The sequence below is a fragment of the Epinephelus lanceolatus genome, chromosome 8, assembly GCF_041903045.1.
Source record: "Epinephelus lanceolatus isolate andai-2023 chromosome 8, ASM4190304v1, whole genome shotgun sequence".
Lineage (NCBI taxonomy): Eukaryota > Metazoa > Chordata > Actinopteri > Perciformes > Serranidae > Epinephelus > Epinephelus lanceolatus.
In genome coordinates, this window is record NC_135741.1 from 32666883 (window position 1) to 32680718 (window position 13836).

The 13836-nt window shown below is 40.5% G+C and overlaps 1 protein-coding gene across 1 annotated transcript in view; it reads left to right on the forward strand.

The window, feature by feature from the left end:
• nphp4 (nephronophthisis 4) overlaps positions 1–13836 on the forward strand; it is a 249560-nt gene that overhangs the window by 197961 nt on the left and 37763 nt on the right. The window contains exon 19 of the mRNA XM_033629764.2: positions 10517–10651. Coding sequence (XP_033485655.2) covers positions 10517–10651 — 135 coding nt within the window. The remainder of the gene's footprint in view (positions 1–10516; positions 10652–13836) is intronic.

A 13836-nucleotide genomic window follows, 5' to 3' on the forward strand; every position in this document is an offset into this window, starting at 1 on the left:
CAGTATGATTCTATCCATCATCAAAGCATTCCTCGACACACAAGAAAGCAGACTAAAAGGCCTATAATGAGGCGTTGGGAATGAGATCTCTATGGCTTTGTTATTGATTGGAGATGTTTATGCGACATCAGAAGTTATGTCTTCACAGTAATATTTGGGAAATATAACTCAAACAAATACATTCGGCTGAGTCGTGTGGCCGGGGAAGGGTGATGGATGGTGAGGGGAATGCATTGGGACAGCAGACACCTCACCCATTAATCTGCAGAACTGCGCTGTCTGTGTCTGTTTGCATGGCAACACCGGCTCCCCATTACTCATTTAGCTGCCGCCCATTATCAGTTTGTTGATGAAGGAGTTTGCCTCTAAAAGATTTGGAGGGTACTTTTGGCTCCTCTTCTAAAACTCCTACAGGCTCACTGAGGTGTGAGTTCTGGGCGGTAAAGCCACTTAATTGCTGCACTCACCATATTTCACATGAAAGCATCCAGAATGAGGTTTCCCAGAGCCTCTCAGAAAATGCTAAAACTTCTTACACCACAATTAAGCACCTCAGTCGGGTATGCTGTCACGTTTCAAAGCCTGGAAACTGATGGGAGTAATGGGAGCATGGTGTCAAAGTGCACTGTGATTTAAAGAGTCACAAACGTTGGTTTTAATTACTTCTTCGGTCAACCGTTGTAAATTGTATTTAATGTAATGCAACTGCTGACCTCAGTATACCTGTAAATTGCACAAAATAAGTCTTTTGACCTGTGGTATTTGAAAATGCTCTTGTGAAGATGGTACATGATTGCAGCTTGGTGTTGTGCTTGTGAGCAATTATCTGTCACACTTCCATTACCAGGCATTTTGTGCATGAAGCACCTTTGAAAAACATAAGCAAGCCATTCCCAGAGCTACTGTACTGTGCAGGATGGATTTATGTTATGTTACATTGTTCAGTTGATGTAATTAATGTGAATCATTTACTGTCTTTGTACAAGCGCAGCCTGGAGTGCCTACTTATCTACTTGTCTATTGAAAAGAGTTGAGAAATGATGATTTTGAAATGAGGACCAGAAACAGAGACAGAATATAGCCGCAAGCAGCAATTCCGGGGTTCAAGCCAGCATGGACATTTAAAACTTGAAAGCTGGGTAGAATCAAGACCTTTGACAGGTCACGTTGCCTGCATTAAGGATTACCAACAGGTTTTATGACAATCAGACAGATGCCCTTTCAAGGCATTTATGTGCTGAGCCAAATTTTCCTTGACCTTAATTATAGCGCCCCCATCTGGCCTATTGGTTATTATATATCTTGAGCACCATTTGCACACAACTTCCAATCATTAGTGAATATTTAATTTCTGTACGGTGTACAGTCTCACGGGCCTTTGCGAAAACATTTCTCAATAATAATTATAATAGTAATAATAATAATTATTATGATTATAATAAAACAGTACATAAACAAAAGGGATTTCAACCCTTCAGGCCTGAACCCCTAATAGACAGAATGTTTTGAGGCTGATCATACCATTCTGTCTTTGAAGTTGAAAGGATTTGTCCTGTGATGTCACAAAGACAACATTTTCAAAGGGTTTGAAATCTTGTAAGTAAGGACTGTTCAGATCAGGTCAGACACATTTCACACAGACCCAGATTTGGTTCAGAGCATCTCACCATAATAGTAGCCTATCAAAATAGAGCTCAATCTCACATAGACAAGACACACGAGAAACAATACAGAGGGACGAAAGAACACAACACCGATCATGGAATACACTTCATTTTATCTCAGTTCACTAGAGGAACAGTGGCGGCGTGAACTGAATGACAGTGGGGCCAGGCTCAACCCAAGTACAACAGAGGGGAGAGTCCTCCTGGAAGTGCGAGAGGACCTGCTGAACGATTTCCTGGTTAAGCTCCAAGAGCAGCGGGAGAACATGAAGGTCAAGATGGCTGAGGATCAGAAAGAAATAACATTTCTGAAACTGCAACTGGAGAATACCTGCACAATGCTCAAGACGACACAAAAACATCTTGAGGTGCAGACCTCCATCGGTAAGGACCTGGGCGCTGATTTGGAGCAGGTGAAGAATGCCCTTCATAAAGAACAGGAACGACAGCAGTTGGAGCTCAGACAGGTGAATAGCAAGATGGCTGCAGATCAGAAAGAAATAACATTTCTGAAACTGCAACTGGAGGAGACCACTTGAGGACACACAACAGGAATTGGAAGCCCAGCAGTCAGAGCTCAGACAGCTGGAGACCAAGATGGCTCATGAACACGAGGAGCTAACCTCCACCAACAGCAATCTGCTCGCCAAACTTGAGCAGACGAAGGGTGAGAAAAAGACCCTTCAGAAAGAGCTGCATTTGATTAGGTGGGAGCACGATGCCATAAAGCAGTACTGTGCAACAGTTGAAAACACTGCAAGGCCCACCACACATTACCAGATGGTGCGACGGCAGGACGTGGATTCAACAGAATCTGAGGTTCGCTCAAGAACAGAATTGCTGGAGAATGATCTGGCATATGAGCGAGCTAGAGGTCGGGCCAATGATCTGGCATTGAGTCAGATGAGAAAAACTCTCCGAAAGCACAAGGAGGAGGCCGAGAGGACTCTGGAGACATGTCAGACCTCCCATCAATTACAGCTGGAGAACCAGAGAGCAGAGACCAGAGAGACAGTAGCAGCCTTGAAAAAGGCAGAAGAACAACTGGAAATGGAGCGCCTCTACTTCAAGCAGGAGATGAGGAAATCCAGAGCTTCTCATCTGGCTAAAATGAGGCAACAGAGAGAGGAGAACAACAAGCTCATGGTCTCTCTCAATACAGCTGAACAGAAAATTGCAGAGCTGGAAATGACCAAAGACAGCAACAAGAACCCTGTGGATGGTCCAAAAGACGAGAGCACTGTGACCTTGCGTGTTGGTGATCTTGAGAGCCAACTTAAGAACATGAAGATAAGAGAGAGGTGTGATACTGACGCCCGGCTCCAGGATTTAACCCCACCCAGCAAAAGAACAAAATGCGAGACTTGATTTTACATTACGACGTGTAAACGTATACAGTACCAGTCAAAAGATTGGACACACTTTTCCATTCAAGTAAATGGGAAAGTGTGTACAAACTGGTACTGTATGTTCATTTCGTTTCTATTCACTTTTTCAGTGTTGACACTTAAAAAAATAAATTTGACTCATGAAAAAGAAATTAAACACTAAAAAATAATGTCATATTTGTTGGTCTGTTGTTGAATATCTTCAAAAAGCAAGGAGATATTAATAACAGTTAAAGAGTTGGCGATAAAATTCTAAAAATATGTGCACATCATTCTGCTAATTTCAAGTATATTGTCAAATATTTTGGTGACATTTGGTTCAAAATTAGATGTTGTGCATACAGCACAAATTTCAAAAAGACAATGAATATGACTGTGAGCTAACCATTAAATTGATCTGAACACCATTTGATACATGTGACATCTAGTATCCAAAGAATGTTTGTGGCAATGGTGGTTGCATTTAGATGAAGACTTTTGGAGATATGGATGTGAATTAATTTTGCCTTCTTCTTATTCTTCAGAATATAGAGTGACAGACTTCTGAATTGACTGTAGGTTGCGCGTGGCAAAGTTTTGTCACAATTAAATATTAAATTCTTTGTTTGGTGAATCAATCAGGGGACAAGCACTAATGTGTTCTTTCGAAAATATAAGTGTGCCTAGGATATGTTGGTCCAAATATTATTTTGTCAAGGGTTATATGTTGGTCATCCAAAGAAAATAATTATGGAGTGACTATTTGCACCCCAGTATAAATAGCCTTGGCCTCTCAGCTGGTCTATTTTCACCCCTGTATGACATTTGACAACAAACTTTGCGCGTACAAAAAAACCTAAGTGACGCAGACCTCCTGTCTGTTTCTGTATACTGAAACCATTTCCCTCGGTGGGAACGAAGCTTTTATTTACTCTTATTTCACAGATAAGAAACTATAAATTGTGAAGACAGTAAAGCCTCCACTAAAATAGCATTTTAAGTCTTATGTGTGATTTATCCTTCAGGGACTTAAACTTCGGGATTTATCCAGGTTTTATATGAGAAGAGGAAATCTCTGCTCGTCGCTAGGCTAATTTATACAATGTAAAATGCCATAGGCCTGTGTTAATAACGTTATTGGAAAGCGTGTTTAGTATGACAGTTGTTTTGTCGGTGAATCTTGTGAGTTGTAATGGAGCCAAATAGCATACATTGCTATTTGCGCCCGGGTGGGTGTAAATAGCATACACTGCTATATACACCAGGGTACAAATAGCATCCGCCTCTAATGTACCCCGGTACAAATAGCAATATGTTGATATTTCCACCAGGGTGAAAATAGCCCTTACCAAATAATTATCTGTCTAAAGCCCTGCGATAGTCCTGACCTGTTCAGGGTGTTCTTCACTTCTCGCCCAATGTCAGCTGGGATAGGCTCCAGCACACGTGCAACCTCTAACTGGAAAGCGATTACAGAACATGAATGAATGAATGAATGAATGAATAAATGAATCTCTAAAGTGGCTGAAGACCTTAAGGAAAGGCAGGTTTATTGTTTGTCACGGAGCCTTTCAAATACAGCTGCAAGTTTTATGGCAAACATATTTAAGTTCATCCATGTAAGAAATAAAGAAATTGAATGGGTGGAAAGACAGAAAAATGAAAGTGGTTCAGCTGCAAGGACGATAAACAGTCTACAGTAGTTTGTTCGCTGAGCTTTGGTTCATATCAGAAGCAGAATAGTGAAAAGCAGAGTAAATGCACAGGAGTCACTGCAGGGGTGTAACTAGAGCTGAAACTAACAACTGTTTTTCCATCAGTTGTTTGTTCAATAAAATGTCAGAACACCATGAAACTGAATTTAATTTACAATCACATAATATGAAGAAAATTTAACAAATACTTACATTTGAGATGCTGGAACCAGTGATTGTTTTTGGCATTTGTGATTAAAAGATAACTAAAACATTTTAATAAAGATGAAAATAATTGCAGAGCAGTGATTGTATAGCAATCAAAGAATGGACTACATCAGTATAATATAGAACCTGCATATGTGACACCTGTGTACTTAATATGTAATATGTAATATATGAATCTTCTGTGATCTCTCTTGGCACCACCATGTTTTTGGTCAGGTCAATTAAGCTATTTGAAAAACATAACAGATATATACAGTACAGGCCAAACGTTTGGACACACCTTCTCATTCAATGTGTTTTCTTTATTTTCATGACTATTTACATTGTAGATTCTCACTGAAGGCATCAAAACTATGAATGAACACATGTGGAGTTATGTACTTAACAAAAAAAGGTGAAATAACTGAAAACATGTTTTATATTCTAGTTTCTTCAAAATAGCCACCCTTTGCTCTGATTACTGCTTTGCACACTCTTGGCATTCTCTCCATGAGCTTCAAGAGGTAGTCACCTGAAATGGTTTTCCAACAGTCTTGAAGGAGTTCCCAGAGGTGTTTAGCACTTGTTGGCCCCTTTGCCTTCACTCTGCGGTCCAGCTCACCCCAAACCATCTCGATTGGGTTCAGGTCCGGTGACTGTGGAGGCCAGGTCATCTGCCGCAGCACTCCATCACTCTCCTTCTTGGTCAAATAGCCCTTACACAGCCTGGAGGTGTGTTTGGGGTCATTGTCCTGTTGAAAAATAAATGATCGTCCAACTAAACGCTAACCGGATGGGATGGCATGTCGCTGCAGGATGCTGTGGTAGCCATGCTGGTTCAGTGTGCCTTCAATTTTGAATAAATCCCCAACAGTGTCACCAGCAAAACACCCCCACACCATCACACCTCCTCCTCCATGCTTCACAGTGGGAACCAGGCATGTGGAATCCATCCGTTCACCTTTTCTGCGATCTCAAATTTGGACTCATCAGACCAAAGCACAGATTTCCACTGGTCTAATGTCCATTCCTTGTGTTTCTTGGCCCAAACAAATCTCTTCTGCTTGTTGCCTCTCCTTAGCAGTGGTTTCCTAGCAGCTATTTGACCATGAAGGCCTGATTGGCGCAGTCTCCTCTTAACAGATGTTCTAGAGATGGGTCTGCTGCTAGAACTCTGTGTGGCATTCATCTGGTCTCTGATCTGAGCTGCTGTTAACTTGCCATTTCTGAGGCTGGTGACTCGGATGAACTTATCCTCAGAAGCAGAGGTGACTCTTGGTCTTCCTTTCCTGGGTCGGTCCTCATGTGTGCCAGTTTGGTTGTAGCGCTTGATGGTTTTTGCGACTCCACTTGGGGACACATTTAAAGTTTTTGCAATTTTCCGGACTGACTGACCTTCATTTCTTAAAGTAATGATGGCCACTGGTTTTTCTTTAGTTAGCTGATTGGTTCTTGCCATAATATGAATTTTAACAGTTGTCCAATAGGGCTGTCGGCTGTGTATTAACCTGACTTCTGCACAACACAACTGATGGTCCCAACCCCATTGATAAAGCAAGAAATTCCACTAATTAACCCTGATAAGGCACACCTGTGAAGTGGAAACCATTTCAGGTGACTACCTCTTGAAGCTCATGGAGAGAATGCCAAGAGTGTGCAAAGCAGTAATCAGAGCAAAGGGTGGCTATTTTGAAGAAACTAGAATATAAAACATGTTTTCAGTTATTTCACCTTTTTTTGTTAAGTACATAACTCCACATGTGTTCATTCATAGTTTTGATGCCTTCAGTGAGAATCTACAATGTAAATAGTCATGAAAATAAAGAAAACGCATTGAATGAGAAGGTGTGTCCAAACTTTTGGCCTGTACTGTAGCCGCAAGTAGCAATTCAGGGGTTCAAGCCAGTATGGACATTTAAAACTTGAAAGCTGGATAGAATCAATACCTTTTGACAGTTCGGGATGCCTGCATTAAATATGAACAACAGGTTTTATGACAGTCATACAGATGCTCATTCATTTATGTCCAGATCTTTACAAGGCCACACTCTTATTTGGCAGCACTGTCGCTCCCTATTGGTCAGCTGCAGGAACATTTTGGGGACATGCTTTAATGGCTTAATTAAAAACGTCCACCAAGTTTGGTGATGATTGAAAAACCCTCATTGATTTATGGCCAAATTTTGTGAAAGGCCATGTGGTGCCCCCTATTGACTGATTTTAAAAGAAGACACGTTGTTAATAGTCATTATTTAACATACCCTGCAAGTTCCGTAATGATTGGACAATCAATTTCTGATTTCTAGTCTAATTTGTGTTACTCCATGCTCATTTTTTGTGTTGGTGGTGCCCCCTAGTGGTCAATTTGAATGAAACTTTCAGGATATGTGCCTGGTACCTCTTAAAGGGAAATTTTGGTTTATTTCAACCCGTCTCCTATCGTCCTAAATTTGTTTCAAGTGACTAGTGACATAGAAATAATAGTTAGCATGTTAGCCGTTAGCCTAGATACAGCCGGGGCGCATTAGTAGCGGTAAGGTAAGACAACACGTTTACATGTCGTTTTCTATGTGTTCTCTGACATTTATCCTAACAATATGAGGCGGTCTTTATGGAAAAAAAGCTTGTTTAGTGGACTAACTTTGCACTTGAAGATTGCCCGTTCACTTACGTTTTAACAGGTCTGACGCTACTATGCGCCCCGGCTGTATCTAGGCTAACGGCTAACATGCTAACTATTATTTTTCGTCACTAGTCACTTGAAACAAATTTAGGACGATAGGAGACAGGTTGAAATAAACCGAAATTTCCCTTTAAGACGTTGCTTGCAAGGTTTGTGATGATTGGTCCAAACGTTGTGGAGTCATTTGCTGAGCCACACCCCTTTAAAAGTTCATTAGTCAATATCTTTAAAACAGTGAGATATCAATAACAGTTAAAGCGTTGGTGATAAAATTCTGAAGAAAATTGCACATCATTCTGCTGATTTCAGGTATATTGTCAAATATTTTTGTGACATTTAAAATTAGATGACATAGAAAATGTTGTGCATACAGTACAAATTACAAGATAGTGAATATCACTGTGAGCTAACTATTAAACTGATCTGAACACCATTTGAGGCATCTAGTATCCAAAGAGTAAGTGTGTCAACTGTGCTTGAATTTCGATGGAGACTTCTGGAGATATAGATGTTTATTAATTTTGCATATTCTTAAAAATATAGAGTGACGGATTTCTATATTGACTATAGGTTGCAGCACAAAGTTTTGTCACAATTCAGTTGATGTGCTGAAAAACTTTGCGCTGTGTAGGACACACTGGTGATTTATTATGATGTTTTGTAGTATGGAATGTGACATTTTTTTGAAATTTAGATTTAATGTAATAAGCCACACCCCCTTTAAGCAATCATTCAAATTCAAAATTCAAATTTTGTGCATTGACTGAGACATTTCCCTGATGTCAAAATTGTGTTTTTCAGAAAATTCAATATGGCGGACAATCTAGTGGACGAACCTGTAGGGTTCTTTAGGCTTTCATAGAACTCCTTCACCTGACCATGTGTTTCGAGTTTCAAGTCAATCTGACATATGGTGCGAGGGTGGTAGCTTTTAAAAACCAAATTTTCCTTGACCTTAACTATAGCGCCCACATCTTGCCTGTTGGCATTTTCATATCTTTAGCACCATTTGCACGTCTTCCAGTCATTGGTGAAACTTTAATGTTTCTAAGATGTACCATCTCACGGGAATTTACAAAAACATTTCTAAATAATAATAATAATAATAATAATAGCCTTCAGGATTGAACCCCTAATAAGGTTGAAAGCTGAATGCAGTGTGGTTGTCAAGAGGCCGATCCTGCAGGATAACCCCAAACTGTCAGCTTGGCCATTCAAATAGTGGAAAATAAAGCTTCTGTAATGACATGACAGGACAATTCAAAAGTTCCATTAATCTTTAAAAGAAAGTCCCTACCTCCAGGAATATTGATAGCAGGTTGCAGGATATATTTTATGTTTTTATGTTGAATTGTCTCACTGCATCTGTGAAACCCAGCACTCAGCCAAACCGGCCAGAGGCTAACATTCATCAATCAGCATGACACTCATTGCGTTGCAAGCTTTCGGTGTCCAGACCTTTCTGGCAATTTCAGGCTTCTAATTAATCGCTGTAGGCTTGTCTTCATGTATTGATCCTGCCTCAAGAGTTCTAAGCCAGGGTTTAACCTGGACTGTGTTCATTTTGGCTCTGTCCACAATGAAAATGTATTGTTTCACATGTGACTTCAGAGAGAACTTTGGCAAACTGGCCGGATCTGGCTTCAGATCTCGGTTTGGCTTGTTACATCAAGAAGTGGCAAACACCCGGATCTCAAACCACTGCTGGATTTACACAGATCTGGTCTTTAAATAGAATGAATCAAATGGAGTTTTACAGAGATAAGTTTGCTTCTATCAGTGGTGATACTGAAACTGATTTTGTATCAGTATAACCTCAGGCAATGTGTGATCAAACACCAAGCAAGGCTAATATTCCTGAAACGTCTGTAGGGGAGCTTGCTCACTGGTTTAGTTCTGTTGCTCAGAGGCAAACACGGCTATTTCTGAGTCTCAGTTTGGTAAGGTACCTGTCAAGATTTTAACGAGGTCTTCATTGGGAGAAAAAAAAAAAAAAAAGGAACACACAATGTCATCAAAACAAAGCACCCAGGTAATACTCAGGTTCAGAGCCTCAATCCCAGTAGTTGTTGGTGCAGGCCAACCTGCCCCAACTATCAATAAGAAAAGTAAATGTTCTCTAGCCTCCAAGGTTATTTGGACAGGGTAGAAGGGGTTTAATGCAATTTTATTTGTCAAAAAAACAGTCGATTAGATATAGATAACAAAAAAACAATTTTAAAAAAAGCAATGTGGGTTGACCACATTTTTTCTTTTGCGTTAAATATTTGAAGCCTAAACTTGGCTGATGTCTCTAATATGTAGTGATATTTATCAGTCTAGATCGTTTTGGTGTGAGTTTCTGAGTGTTGGAGATGTCAGTAAAAGAGAAGTATGCCTTGTCTCAAATATAATGGAACTAGATAGCACTCAGCTACCGTATCCACCATATCCGCCAACCAAAGCACTGCACATTATATTTTAGAGAAGGCAGACAGCGCTATGGCCAATATCTCCAACACTCTGCCACTCACACCAAAACTATCTACACTGATAAATAGCACTCTGCCCTTCAGTTATTCTGCGTAGGGATTTTCTGTCCAGAAAATTAACAAATGAGAAAATAATTAAGCAGCATGTTGAATTGTATTTCTGTATTACCCAGTGTGAACTAGTGTGATACCATTATTTCTCATTTATCACTAATTGTTTGCCCTCAGGCACTAAAATTGTAAACCTGCAAAAAGTGTTAAACTAGCAGCAGCTGTTTCTTTTCTTGCCTGTAGGTGGTGCTGGTTGGCATGTGTATTTCTGACAATGACCAAGCAGCTCCTTCTTGTGGAGAATCTGCAGCCTGTTAAAATGTAGATATAGTAATCAGATACTAGATGTCAAACTGAAAACTGTTTTTCTCTCCTACAGGGTGCCCATTAGATCCTAGCAGGAGGAAGGCAGTAGACATGATGGCGTCTCATTCTCACATCATCACACCTCGTGAAGTCACTGGTGGCTTCAGAGGAGGAAGCCTGTCCTCCAGGAACATCCTCCAACTCAATGGCAAGCACTTTAATCCACAGTCCACTGATTCCTGTCAGTGTTCATGTCCCAACATATCAATTAACTTCACTTTCATTAAGTGTGCAGTTCATGTTTTCCTCCACTTAGTGTATGTCTAAGCACATGTGTATGTCTGTATTCTACGCCACGGAGCAATTAGTGCCTTACATTTGGGCGATGACCGGGCTTCTGCTTTTATCAACTCCACCAGATCCATTTCACATTCTGTCTCTTGGCTGCACCACTGAACCACTCAATTTTCAGCCTAATTGAGCTTGCAGAAGCATCTCTGGTGGCTAGCCACAGTCCTGTTTGTATTATGTGTGTGTGTGTGTGTGTGTGTGCGTGTGTGCGTGCATGCGCACTCCAAGCAGAGGAACACACACAAACACTAGGGAAACCAATTTTTTCCTCAATTAGACAAGGCGTCGCCAGTCAACTGGTGTGTATTCTTAAATTTGTCCTTAAAATGTTGACTATGACTCAAACACATACACACATGCACTAAGAGACATCAGAAAGAGTTGAAAACTAGTAGATAATTGCTTCTAATGATATGAAATAAGTCTGGGAGATCTAGAATTCCATCACACTCTGGGAGAGCGGACCTTAGAAATGCTTTTGTATAGGAGTTCACACATATTTGCTCATAGCACACTATATACTAATACACTGATAAAAAAATATGCATATGGAATTACAAATAAACATGTACTATATCACGCACGTTTACAAATGAATGCGCGCTCATGCCAAATATATTCCCCAAACTGTTGCAATCATTTATTCACAGCTCTTGTCACTGAGCAAACACGGTCTGTTCACTGTTTGCTTTGTTTCTTACCTATCCCCCCCCCCCCTCCTCCTCCTCCTCCTCCTCCTCGCCGCCACCACCACCACCTCTCTACTGCTCTTGTCTCTCTTACACACTGAACTCTTTCCTCTCTCCACTCCAACTTCCCGTGACATTTAAACATACAATACGCCTAATTGCTTTCACTGGAGTCCAGTCGCAACAGTTAGCCCCGCTGAAGCTGTGTGTGAGTGTGTGCTCAGTCACACTCCTGTCCCACTCTTGCCTGCCTGTGGCTCTGAAGGAAGCGGTGTTGCCAAACACTATCTGGTTAGGTGACTGGCAGTCGACCCAATGCCTCTCCGATAAGGACACTTGGAAAAAATGGGGATAAAGAGTGGTACTGGGATAGGAAAACAGAGAAAGAATATCTACCTGAATTTAGATGCAAGCAAAAAAAGGCAAAGAAATGATTGATTTAACAAATCTATTAATGTATTTCCACCCCATGTATATCTGATGTGTTTTTCTTGTTCAATTACAGTGTGTGTAGGTAAAGATACAGAGCTGTTTGCGAATTGATTAACTATCTGGTTCAATGGCATTGGTTGCTTTCACTTTCATCAGCTGCGTAATTCACTAAAGAAAACTCAAATTGCAAATTGACAAGACAAAGCAAATGAAGAAGACACCTTCACCTCTTTGACCTCACATATGGTACATCTGCAAGAACACTGCAATAAAGAAAAACACGTAAAAACATAACCAGTAAATTAGAAACAAATTAAAGAAACAAAGAAATGCATTGCAAACACAAATACAGACACACTGCAAGTAGACAGAACAAAGCAGAACCCAGTGACAACACAAATCATTTTCCAGGGAGCACTAAAAAACTGATGCACACAAAGAATTTGTAAAAGGCTGACCTTTGATGACTAGAAAATATGTCAATTGGCATGACGCAATCACCAGATACCTCATTCATGGCACTGAGGAGCAGGTCCTACACAAAAATTGGTCAGTGCGATGCATGAAATCATAGCCTTAGCACCTGTGCTATACAGATTTAAACTGCCTGTGTGTGAGATGCTTGTTTGTTCAAGGGGAGCGTTTGTGTGTGTGATGAATCAATAGCACAGTGCTATTCTGCTTGGTAATCTGTTGTGTGACCTGGGTGCAGGCAGCAGACATGTTTATAAAAATGCAGTGTGGTGATGATATAGATATTTCATACAGCAGAATACTGAAACGCAGACCTGCTGATGCACATTCTACCCTTGTTGGATTTGTCTATGAGTTGGCTGTGAAACACTATAGTTTTAACATTTCATTGATGGTTTTTATAACACCTGGTTTTAGGAGGTGCTGGCTTACTTTCTTTCCTACTTTCTCTATAATAATAATAATTAAGAAAAAGATATTTAAAACAATGTTTGCATTTTGTCAGTACCGTATTAATACGAATAGTCATAGAATGTGAGCTTTTAAACTCCTCTCAACACAGAATTTGAATATTCTCAAACCATGGACTTGATACTTTAATATTGGTGTTACAATCTTGTGGCCTATGTTACATAACTTTAAGCTGCAGAAGCACCAGTGTTACGTGCAAAACATGTTAAGGTACAGCCTTGAATTTGCTTGTGTTTTACATATTTGCAACATTTTGTTTCCCTAAATCGATGTCTGGAGTGTCAACATGGTGAAGGTTTTTTCTGAGGGCGCTTTCACACCTGTCCTGTTTGGTGCCATTCAGTAAAACTCAAGTTTGTTTGCCCCCTAAGTGCAGTTCGTGTGGGCAAGTATGAACACAGCAATTGCACTTGGGTACGCATCAAAACAACCGGACCGAGATCTTCTTGAAGAGGTTGTCTCAGTCCGGTGAGAATGTGTTCCCACCTCGATCCGAACCAGCTGCAGTCTCATTACGCAATGTTTGGGTTAAACAAGCATGAGCATGTTACAGTCCTGCGCCTCGTTTTCAAACTGTGTGGTTTGCCTAAAATGACCAATGCAAGCAATATAGTACATGATGACCAGCACTAAAACAACCCACATAGTTGTCCCTTTATCTTGCAAGGGTACTCTTATTCAACCATTGTTTACTTCCTGAATTTTCCTGCGTTGAAATTCTGACCAGTCAAGAGCAGCTTTCTTGCACAAGGCATTTGATCTGGTCCACTTGTAAATGCTGCCGTGAGAACACGAACCAACTCTAGGCAATTATGCAACTTTGTAACAAAACCAATCCCTGATTTGGACCAAAGCAAGACCACTCTAGGTGTGGAAGCACCCTTATTTTTGCTTTCCTATGTTTGAATGCATTGAGCTGTCTTGGCCAGTGACATCTATTGAAGTTTGCGATATGGCCTGGGTATCATTTGAAAGT